At 35.1% G+C, this 12,819-nt stretch overlaps 1 protein-coding gene across 6 annotated transcripts in view; it reads left to right on the plus strand.

The window, feature by feature from the left end:
* LOC106871733 (clathrin interactor 1) overlaps window positions 1–12,617 on the plus strand; it is a 172,755-nt gene extending 160,138 nt beyond the window's left edge. For 5 of the 6 annotated variants that reach the window (XM_052965741.1, XM_052965736.1, XM_052965739.1 and 2 more), the window contains 3 exons: window positions 4,088–4,180; window positions 8,696–8,800; window positions 11,076–12,617. In XM_052965741.1, coding sequence (XP_052821701.1) covers window positions 4,088–4,180; window positions 8,696–8,800; window positions 11,076–11,263 — 386 coding nt within the window. In that variant the 3' untranslated portion in view covers window positions 11,264–12,617. The remainder of the gene's footprint in view (window positions 1–4,087; window positions 4,181–8,695; window positions 8,801–11,075) is intronic. The other variant, XM_052965738.1, reaches the window with a different exon arrangement.
* Window positions 12,618–12,819: the final 202 nt, after the last annotated feature.

Consider the following 12,819-nt stretch of genomic DNA (forward strand, 5'->3'; position numbering starts at 1 on the left):
TGTGTGTGTGTGTGTGTGTGTGTTATTCAAACAATTGTATAAGTATATATGAACGTGCCCATGTTCATAGTAATTCTTAATTGGCATGTAATGCGTTAAGAAGAAACCAGACTGCTGGAGCCAAACCTACTGTTGGCTATTGAGCAAAGTTGCAAATTAAAGGCATGAAGAGTGAATGAACTGAAACTCCATTGTAAAATTGATGAATCTCACAACTTGAGTTGCTAGTGGTAAATGTATAAGTACCTATATGGGTATTTATGCATTTACACACACACACACACACTAGGGATTTATATATAAGTGAATTTGTTTGGGGATTTGAACCCTAACCCTAATCTCAAAACATGTAGTCGTTTTTAAATTTCGTAATGGATTTATTCAAATACCAAACCGGTTTTGTCGATTTTTTTTTTTTGCTTATCAATGGTATAAGTAGTTGAATGAATAAAGGGCTTAGAAGAGTTATTTTAAACTTTCTTAAACCCTTTATTTATTTGTTTGTACCATTGATAAGCAAAAAATTGTTGAAACTGGTTTGGTGTTTGAATAAATCCATTACAAAATTTAAAAACAACTATACATTTTGAGATTCAGGTGCATTTTTAAACCCCAAACAAATTCTATATTTTTTCCTGCATGGGAATACACTTCTTTTCTCCATATATATATATATATATATATATATATATTATATGTTGCCAGTGCCACTGGACTGGCTCCTGTGCAGGTGGCACATAAAATACACCATTTCGAGCGTGGCTGTTGCCAGTACCGCCTGACTGGCCTTCGTGCCGGTGGCACGTAAAAGCACCCACTACACTCTCGGAGTGATTGGCATTAGGAAGGGCAGCCAGTTGTAGAAACTCTACCAAATCAGATTGGAGCCTGGTGTAGCCACCTGGACCACCAGTCCTCAGTCAAATCGTCCAACCCATGCTAGCATGGAAAGCAGACGATGATGATGATGATGATATATATATATATATAGAGAGAGAGAGAGAGAGTCACAAGGTTGTATTTGCAAATATTTTTCCTTGCAAAACAATTTTACAAAGAAATAAAATTCAACATCTTAGGTGAGAGAACCCTAGAGAAAATCTCAGAACTCAACTGCAGAAAACTCACTGTTCATCATACAAACCCAAATGTAAGGTTCTGCAACTGCTGATTTCCATAAAACTGGTCCCTTAATAGTAGGTGCCTAATGACAAACCTGATATATTCAGCAAAGGTTACTACAGTCTCCTCGGATAAGAACTACATGGGCCTAACTTCAAAGAAGTGCTCCATGAAGCACTAACTTGCCTAACACCTGTAATCATTCGTCCTTAGCAAAGGATCAGCTAGCATGCTAACTGCATATAGAAACTCAATCACTCAAACATACCTGACTCCATTCATTACTTGGAGCATATTAGATATGGCAAAGTCATAAAACTTAGCAGCAAGATTCTGCCTTCTTTGCTTCTTAGAAGATAATAGTCCTCTTTAGTATCCACAATATGTTCAACTTCAAAACTGAAATAATATGTATAAATATAGATTTATACATATATATCTGTATGCTTGAACTTTGTTGGGGTATAATGAAGCTGTGGTATAGGGAAATATTTCTGACCATATTTTTGACAATATACTGTGGATGACACAAATGTTTGTGGTTGCAGTGTAGTGCTTTGTGATTAGGAGAGAAGAGACTCTTATCAAGGTTGAGGGTGTAGAATAGGCCAACTGCTTAATCTGCAGAGACCAGTCAAATTTTAGGTGCATTTTCCTAGCATGTAGTATAATTCTAGTATTACAGTTGTTCATCCTTGAGAAGTTCTTGACATATTCAAGTGTAGTGGCATGTTACTGACCAGAGAAGTGTCTATGAAATTGAAAGGAAAGGTGTCTGCTGCATGTGTAAGAAGTGCTATGATTTATGAAAGTAGATCATGGTTAAGTAATGTGGAGTGGCAGAAAAGTGTTGAAAAAAAAACTGAAGTGAAAATAATAATATGTGGGTTATTGGAGTATCACTGAAAAATGGAGGAAAACAATGAATTGCAGAGGATTATGAAAATAGTCAGTTATAAATGTCTTGAAGATAAACAGAATGAAATAGTTGGGTCCTGTGTTGAAAAAGAATGAAATACTGGGTGAATGAAGTGATGGAAGTGAATGTGGAAAGAAGTAGACAAAAGGGGTTAGATTGAGAAAGACATGGCTAAAGGTGATGGAAGAGGAAATGAGAGAAAGAAAGTTGGTAAGGAGAAATGTAGAGGAGAGGAAAAAATGGAGAAGACCGTCACAGGGCTTGTAGGATTAATTTCTGCTGCTGGGCGGGTGGGGGGATGGCCTTAAAATATTTATTATAAATGTTAAAGAATGTAAGCAATTGCTACCTTAGGGAGGCTATGGCTTAGTGATTAGGGTGTTGCACCCATGTTCATAAGATCATGGTTTCAATTCCCAAGTGCATTGTGTTTTATGCTACTCCAGTTCATTTAGTTGTAAATGAATTCTAACAATAGCTGGGAATTTAATCTTGTGATAAACTGGCATCCCATTCAGGGGAAGAGTGTTGTAAGTTGTAATCTCAGTTTGCCATGGCAACTGGGTTAAGCTCTGGTCTTATGAGTCATTGGGCTCATGACTGATCTACTGCTCTTTTAGCAGTAATTGTTTTTCAAAAACTCTAATCTGTTGTGCTAACATCCAAACTGTCAATGTCAGTGTCTCTAGGAATTATATCAGCCAAACCAAAAATTTCTTTAAATTTTGATTTTGTCAACACATTCATGCATTTAAGAAGCCTGAAAGAAAATTTGTCACAAGCCTCTTCAGACATATTTGCTTTTAAAAAGAAACAGAATCTGTGATGTTTAAAATTCAATAGTCAATCTTTCAGCCATGCTATTCAATATTTACATGGTTGTTTACATTCAAATTTACACTGTAAACTTTACTCAAGTGATGAATTATTTATATTATTTCAAGGAAGTTATAGATTGAATGAGTGTTTTTATGATGTTAGGTTTTGGTAGATGTGCTTCAAAATTCCTCCTTTGCAAATCTGTTTCCAAACAGTTGACTGCTGAAATAAACTCACAAAAATTGGAGTGACAAAATTTGCATACTTTTAAAATTCCTGAAGACTTTTGTTTCTCATGAATTGTAATATAAAATTATCACTCACAAACAAACACACATATCTGAGGGGTGTGCCATAAGTGTGCAAAATGGCTCCAGATTGCATAATTTGGCCATTATCTTCACTGAAACGCATCTAAAATGACTTTATTAATTAAGTAATTTATGAGACATTAAATGATGATGAAGTGATATTCTAATGCAGATACTCTAGGTGCTTAATATGCAGGATAAACATAGCTTGTGTGTGTGTTTTAATCATTTATATATGTTATGAAAGATGGCATGTGCAGGCTGGTGTTTAGGAAATTGCATACTTCTTGCATTGTCAGAGCAAGTAACCTTACATAGTTGGATTCATGAAAGAAAAGTACCTTAAGTTTACAGTGCTTTGTTTATGTTCCCGTTCCTTTTTTGCCCACGTTTTTTGATGCCCTGTACCCGGATATGCAACTATATATACATGTAGATGTAGGTATGTACATATATGTATGTATACATGCATATGCTCATATCTCATTTGTATTATATATATATATATATATATATATATATATAGTCTGTTATAGCAGTTGATGGACAGACATCTGTACTACATCCAATAAGGTTCACTACTATCCACTAGCTTACCGTCTGAAACCATGGTATGGGTTGATTAAATGGCTACATAGACAAACTCTCTCACAAAAACACTTGCATACGCACATTAATGTTGTGTACGTGTGTATATGAAGAAATATATGTATGTTTGTGAATATGTATAATGTACATACATGCTCTCACATGCATACAATGTTTGGAAAGGATGGGGGAGTCAACAACAGAATCAAACAAAACAGGTAACAGAAGAGGAGGAGGAAATAAGAAAGATAAAAAAAAATTAAGTCAGAGGCGTGTGTGGGAATAGGTTTGGTACTAAGTGTGTAATTCTCTTCCATTCCGTGTACAGGCGTAGTTATTTGGTACCCTGACTCTGCAACAGCAGCGGCAGCGGCAGCGGCAGCAGCATCGTCTACAACCTACCCCAATGCAACAGTGTCAGGTACTTTGCTGTTCTCAGCCTAGACTTGTTCAAGTTTTTTCTTCCTTCATCATGCCTCTCCTGCTCATCTCTGTCTCTCTTTTTCTTCCACTTTGTATCTTTCTAAATCTCCACTTGCACCATCACTATGTAGTATTTTATCATTCTTTGGCTGTGTGATGTTGTGAACTTCAGTCCAGGAACCACTTTTTTCTGCATGGTTTTGTTATCTTTTTTTTTAATTCTATTCTTTCCTTTTTCCTTTTTATTTTGCATGACCTTTGAACTAAATGGAATTGATGCCTCAATAATTTATTTTTTGATTTCCAAAATATCTTTATTAGTATGATTATTAACATATTAATATTTTTTAAATAAGACCTAATCATTATTAATATTATGACATAGGTGGTACCATACCTAAAGACGTAAACTCAAGGCATGGTTTATAACTAATTAAGAATGATTATTTTGGCATTGTCTTTCCATTGCCTAACCTGCCTTACCTTGATATTCTCATGCTTTATCTCACAAAGATCTCTCTCCTTCTCTGTTTCACCTTTCTCTCTCTTTCTCTCTCTTTCTCTCTCTCTCTCTCTCTCTCTCTCTCTCTCTCTCTCCCCCCCCCCTCCCCAATAGTCATCATTCATTGTCAATCACTGTTTTTTTGTGTTGTGCTTCTTTGAACTTTTTTGTTTTGATTTTAGCTTCTTTGGCATTTTATGCACAAACATATGTAATCATACACACACACACACACACACACACACACCTGGTTGTCTGTGTGTCTATGTGGTTTGGGCTTTACAAAAATGTGTCACTTGTCATGTCATCAGCTTCAATTATTTTTAATTAGCTGTTCTTTTGAAAAGTTTTCTTTGGTTTGGTTATTTTCTTTACTACTTTTGTAGTGCATTTTATTTTTTTATTTTCATTTCTATTTCACAGTATTGGGTGGAAAACAGAACTTTGCCTATCTTGTTTTTCATATATATATATATATATATATATATATATATATATATATATTTTAACCATTGACTTTTTTTTTTGTGCACTGCTCTATTTCAGCTTTTGGCTTTTATGTATGTATGTGTGATCATTGTTTTCACATCTGCTTCTCCATGCTAGTATGGGTTGAAAGCAATTTTTTGAGGCAGTGTTTTATAGGTGGATGCCCTTCCTGATATCAAGTCTTTTAGTTGCCTTTTATGACATGCAAGAACATGGTGTACCTATTGTCAAACTCACAATACATATGGGATGTTTGTGTGTGTGTGTGTAGGAAAAACTCCTGTCATTGAATTGTTCATTATTTAAAAGACCAGGAGAAATATTATCCTGCTTAGAAACAGGTGAGGTCTGGTGACAGGAACAGCATCCAGCTGTAGAAAATCTGCTTCAATGAAATTTCATCTGCCCTATGCAAGCATGGAAAAGTAGGCATTAAAACCATGATGATAATGTATGCGTTTATGTATATAATATTGATGATAATCTCTGACAATGTGTATGGTAAGGGGTATAGTCGATTGAATTGAATTCAGTACATGCCTAGCACTTTATCAACCCTGTAGGGATGATTACGAATCAACTCTTGGTGGGGTTTTAATTGAGACTCTAAAAGGAAAAAAGATTTAATATTGAGTATTTGGTCCTATGTTCTATTGTTTATTCACAACAACAACAACAACAATAATAAAAATCACCAGTAAAATCCTTCCCCCTTGTAGAAAATCACCTGTAACTCAAACACCACCACAAAAGAAAAAAAATGTAAGAAAAATAAACAGATACATGATTTGCAAGTACAAGAGAGACTGGCAGAAAATAAAATGAGTTTCATTCTAATTTTTTCTACAGTTCTGTTCAGAGTGAATAAGAGCAGAGTTAGTAATTCTTGATTTCATTTGAGCTGATTTAGTTGTGAATGCCCATATTAAGATCATATTGAGTCAATATTCATAAAATATTGGAAATTTGGAGGCTAGATTTCTCATCTAGCCTCTCTCTTTACTATATCTCTTGATTTATTCTTTGCAGTATGACAGTTCATAACAAAACACAAGATGTGAAACAGTATTTAAGAAATTTTTCATTAACTTTGAGTGTTTTATTTATTCTTATACTCTATAACCAACTGGTGAAACAATTTTTTCAGTTCTGTGGCATAATTCAAGAGAAAATACTTAGATTTTCTGTTGCATTTTCCAGGCACTTGGAAAGATTTTTTTTTTAAGCTCACTACTGCCAGCTTATAAACTGAAACATTTAAAGCAAACCTCATGTTTATAGCAGTGAATTATATCTCTAATGGTGATTGTTCCACAATTTGGATACCTTAAAATGATTGGAAATTAATTCCTTTCCCTAGCTGAACTCTTGTATAATTATTACATGTCATCTCACAGACTCTACAGTAATAGAAACTTGAAGAATTGAATCTCTAAAGGGAAGAGTTATTTTTCTCTCTTCACCTGTAAAAGTCTTTCATGTAACTTTAGAAAATATGCCAGCCGGAAAATTATTGACATAAAATTAATAATTAATATTGTGTAATAGATGCCCATAAATTTAATCAACTTTTACTGATACAGATTATCGTTAGTTTCTGTAGACTGTAGTTTCCTTCCACCCTCATCTTTGAAATAATGTTGTTCTAAAAGAAAACGAAATACAAATCTGATGTGATATGATCAGGTTAAAAAAATATTAAAGGCATTATTATTATTATTATGAAGAAGATGACAAGCTGGCAAAATCATTACCATGCTAAACAAATACTTAGTGGTATTTTGCTCATCTTTACATTCTGAGTTCAAATTCTGCTGAGGTCAACTTTGCCTTTCATCTTTTCACGGTTGATAAAATAAGTACCAGTTGGACACTAGGGTCAATGTAATCAACTTGTCTCCTCTCCCAAAATTGCTGGCCTTGTGTCAAAACCTAAAACCATATTTATTATTACTTACTACTATTACTACCTATTGAAATCATGAGTGCATTGGACGAAATACTTTGTGCCAGTTCTTTCAGCCCTTCATGTTTGGAGTTCAAATACTGCTGGACTTAGCTTTGCCTTTCATCCTTTCAGGGTTGATAAGTTGATAAAAGAAAATTCTAGTCTTTGTACTGGGACACAATATAGTGGACTAACCCACTATTCCTAAAATTGCTACACACACACATATATATATATATATATATATATATATATAAAAGAAATCATTATTTATTACTATTATTATTATGTTTATTGTTGTTGTTGTTGTTGTTCTACACCCTTCCTAGGCAGATATTTGTATGCTCATTATGTAACAAATGCACAATAGTCTGTAAACTGACAGTAAATAGATAACCCATATAAAGGCTAATCATCCCTTGGGCAGTGATGCATATCTTAACCATTTTGCACTTGGTAGGAGGGTTAGTCTTAAAATAACCTGAACATTATGTGACATAAAAATGTTTAACAGCTCAGAAAATTGGTTCTATTTTACACAAACACACATGCACACACACATACATACACTCACTCACTCATATAAATACACTTATATGTTTATACACACATGCACACACATATATATATATATATATTCACATTGTTTACATACATTCATATATATATATATATGTATAGACACATATCATCATCATCATCATTTAACATCTGTTTTCTATGCTGGCATGGATTGGACAGTTTGACAGGAGCTGGCAAGCCGGAGGGCTGCCCAGGCTCCAGTCATCTGTCATGATATGGTTTCTATGGCCGGATGCCCTTCCAAGTGCCAACCACTTTACAGAGTGTACTGGGTGCTTATTACATGGCACCAGCACAGGTTTTATATATGTGATACTGGCACAGGTGCTTTCTGCATGGTGCCAACATGGGTACTCTTTACATGGTGCCAACATGAATGCTTCTTATGTGGCACTGGTACATGTACTTTTTACGTGGTGCCAGCATGGTGCTTTTTACATGGCATTGACATGGGTGCAGATTATGTGGCACTCGCACCAGTGCTTTTTATGTGGCACTTGCACCAATGCTTTTTTTGTGGCACTCGCACCTGTACTCTTAAAATGGCACCAACATGGGTGCTTTTTTGCGGCGTCAGCTCTGGTACTTTTTACATAGGTATATACGTACAAAAAAAATACATGTGCAGACATACATACACACACACACTCTCATGCACATACTCACTCACACTCACTCCCTTCCTCTCTCTCTCTCTCTCTCTCACATACACACACACACACAGGCAAACAGAAAATAATTTCAAAGTTATCTTGTAAATGATTATGTATTGCTTTTCTAGAGTAACTAACACCACAACATTAGTAATGTAGATAAATTAATAAATCTGTTCATTTTTAATTCAGTCTAATCATTCCAATAATGGTAATAAGGAAAATATATATTTTCCCCGATTGTACTTCTTACACAAACCAACACTATTTATTATTCCAACTGTTATTTTATCTGATTTTTTTTAAATTTCAAAATCACTTCCTTTATTTCACTTTCAGGAACGCCTGGCAATCAGTTCATGGGAACTACTCCATCTGGAATGAATGCTGCATCTTCAGGTCTTAACCAAAGAATGGGCTCCCTTAATTTGGGAGGTTCACCAGGTATCTATTGACTTTTTCTCCCCCTTCTTTTTGTTTCAGTTTTTACTTGGTTAATGTTGTGATTTAGTCCAGACCAACCTCAAGTAATCAAATTTATGATCAAAGGCATCCAGCCTATGGTAATTCTGTCTTTTTACGAATATCTAAAACTACTTCATCCATAGTGTTTTTGTTTTTTTCATCTGACCCTTTGCATAACATTGTCACAATTTTGTTCTAAACATCCATGCTTGTTTTCAGACTTATTTAATTATAAAAAGGCAGTGAGCTGGCAGAAATGTTAGCACGTCAGGCAAAATGCTTAGCAGTATTTCATCTGTCTTTATGTTCTGAGTTCAAATTCCGCCAAGGTCGACTTTGCCTTTCATCCTTTCGGGATCGATAAATTAAGTACCAGTTGTGTACTAGGGTCGATCTAATTGACAGGCCCCCTCCCCCAAAATTTTGGGCTTTGTGCCTAGAGTGGAAAAGAATATTTAATTATAAAAATACAATAGGATTTTTAAAACATTGAATGGTTATGGGGATTCCATCCAAGTAAATAGGAATCAAAGGGGTCTATAGGTAAGAAATGGTTGATAACCCCTGTTGTAAAGTGTCATGGGTATTGACGCTGTAATATTAAGACATCAAATGCAACCCTTTATGCCAGTGAATAAGTCCAGGCATTGTATTGTGAATGCTTCTGTTAAACCCATTAAGAACCAGTACAATTGGGAATGGGTAATTGTTCACTTTAGTTATATGAAAAAGTAAATAAAAATTAAGGGGGAGATAAGTAGTAAAAGAAGCAAAGGGATATTGGGTATTCGTTGGCATAAAGAGAGTGTCTTAAGAAAGTGTTTTTTGGCCGAAGTACCCAACCACACAGAAGAAACTTTAACTGAGCTGATATGAAGGTAGATTTTGCTTGGGTCACACTTAATCAGCGATGGATGGCGAGCATATAATAACATTGGTATCCTCAATGGTGGTGCCTACACACACAAAGTGATTATACACCAACAACATTTTGTTGATCCTCATGATCAAGATGTCCACACACAAAATGTGAAGAATATGTGAATGCGGATGAAACGGAAGTTGAGATGACACTTTGGAACATCAGACGAATTATTTCTTTCATATCTGAATGAGTTTCTCTGGCATAATTCCACTGAGAAAAAGAAGACATTTGTTCACTTTCTGGTAGCAATCACCAGTCTTAAGCTGCTTCTTTTACTACTTATCTCCCCTTAGTTTTGTGACAAATGGAACGGCTCCTTTTAACGCGTCGCACGGTCGACACAAATATAATAACATAAGCCAACTCACATGTGGATGTGAGGAAATGCCAGCAAGGAAAAGAGAGAGACACAACCGGTAGATGAAGAAAGAGAAAGTTTTATTAGAGCAGTAAACTGTGTGTCTGTGTGTGCTTTGAGTAGTCGTGTTGACACTGGCGACGAAGAAGCTGATGGTGGCATCAAAGGTGGAGTTTGCAGTAAGCTGTTGAACTGTGGTGTTGACGTCGTCGCTGGAAACTGGCTGGTTGGTGCTCTGTTTGGTCTACGACCAGACCTCAGAAGGTCTGGGATGAAGCAGGCTATTTTATAGGAAAAAATCGGCTCCAGAAGTATCAGAAAAACACTCTCTCACGTGACCTTATTAGAAGGCCACGATTGGTTGGTATGCACCCTGGCACGAAATAAATGCAGCGCAAATAACAATCAATCTGGGTGATGGACGCAGCAGGGTCCAAGGCCGGCCGAAGGCTAGATGTTACCCGCTATGTCCGCATTCACAAGCATACAACCGAGAGAGAAGCTTCCGTTACAGTTTTATTTACTTTTCTTATATAACTTAACTGAACAATTACTTTGGAAATGTTACCTATGATAAATCCACATCCCACTCTAGAGGTGAGATTTATTTCTCGGGAAGGAATACCTTACTCAAAAAACAAGGGTTGGCAATTGGAAGATGTGCTAGAAATAGCAGCCAGATTGCACCCCCACAATCACACTATGCTGTCTTAAAAATCATTAGACTCTCTGACTGCATTCCCAAGTGTGATCAGCTAAGACTATGGATGTTATCCAACCTTGGTCTGCCTCTAGATCTTGGTTGGAAGAAACCATCTTGCAATTCTTTCATGCAACATTCAAATCACATTCTTATAACCATGAAAAACATGAATGCAACAGTGAAAAGCCAAAGCAAAATGAAAACTTGTACTTTAATTATTTATTTATTTATTTACTTATTTACTTATTTATTTTTATTCATTTTTCAGTAATTCAACCACAGACTACTGGAAACTTAGTAGGAACCCCAACTGGCATGATGGGAGTAAGTGGCGGGGGCGATTTCAACATGCCAGCTACTGCAGGCTTACCAACCAATCTGATGAATTCGCCGACATCATTCCAGCAACGGACCAACCAGGCCTTCAGTGATTTTGGAAATGTGATGAGCAAATAAATAATTAAAGCTGATTGAGACAGCACTAGGACACCGACTGTGGAAAGGGATCGACATGTTTGGAGGGAGAGCATCTCTCCACTCCTTACTATATTAAAACATTGGTATCACATCTGAGTGTATGTGTGCATGTATGTATGTGTATGTATGTGTATGTATATATATATATATGTATATACATATTTGTATGTATGTAGTGTATGAGGTGTTTGATTACACTTTATTCCAGTGTGGGATTTACAACTAGAATGGACAAAATCTATTTCGGATTTTGAGATTTTTTTTTTTTATACACATCAAATACAAACATGATGAAAAGTATTTAATAATAATAATTAAAATAATAACAATAATAATGATATGAAAATTGATACGCTCTCTCTCTCTCTCTCTCTCTCTCCCCCCACTTTTCCTACCCTTTGTCTCTTCTTCTTCCTCCCTTTGTTTCTGCATCTCTCCTCTCTTTTTGTTTCTGTTGTTCATTTTCTCCATATTATTATACATTCCTCATGTTAAGTGTAGAAAAAGCTCATTGCCATATACACTCGCATAAACACTTACTTGCACAAAATCACACTGCCTGCAAACATATGCAAGTAAGAACATGTCTGCATGCTTATACTAGTAAACATACGATTACAATTGAACAGGTCAGCACACATGCTCAAATAAACATACAAGTATTCACGCATACACATCAACACACAGCTCTCCATATATATATGCATCATAAAAGAATTCACATTTGCCTTCTCAGGATATATATACACAAATTATTACACTCATTTACCCATCCGTACTTCAAATATATATAAATATAGATGCATACAAATACATACACACACACACACACACACACATATATACTCCCACCTTAAGAAATGCACACTCATCTACTCAAGACAGTCACCACATTTATACAATCATACACACCAACATGCTCAGCCTATAAAATTCTACTATAAGGCATGGTGAAATGAGTCAGGCAGACAACAGATTGAGGTTGGATTTTTCTTCTCTCCAAATTCTTTTCGACAATACAAACCTGAATTATTTAAAATATTTCAAATTTCAAAGACAGAAAACAAAAAATAATTAAAACATACACATATACACACATATGCAAAAAGATGAACTTGAATGACTGTACTAATAATAATAATAATAATAATAATAATAATGATGATGATGATAGTAATAATAAAAATTTCTTTATTTTTGCCACAAATGCATCCACAAAAAGTATATAAAAAAAAAAGTGAGGAAAATTGTGGCAGAAGGGGTAATGTAAATTATATATTGAAATTGATCTATAGGTAGCAGCACCAACAGTCGCTAGTCAAATTTCACACAATATTATATATAAAGATCAGAGAAGATTTAGGTGGAGTACAATCTATAACTTCAACCACATCCAAATTATTTCTTGTACTGAATCATTTTCAACCACTTCTCTGTACAACATTTTATTTTGAAATTAGAATTGCTTCTTCATTTCATATATATATATATATATATGTGTGTGTATATATATATATATATATATATATATATAT

Source organism: Octopus bimaculoides, chromosome 2 (assembly GCF_001194135.2).
Source record: "Octopus bimaculoides isolate UCB-OBI-ISO-001 chromosome 2, ASM119413v2, whole genome shotgun sequence".
NCBI classification, from domain to species: Eukaryota; Metazoa; Mollusca; class Cephalopoda; order Octopoda; family Octopodidae; genus Octopus; species Octopus bimaculoides.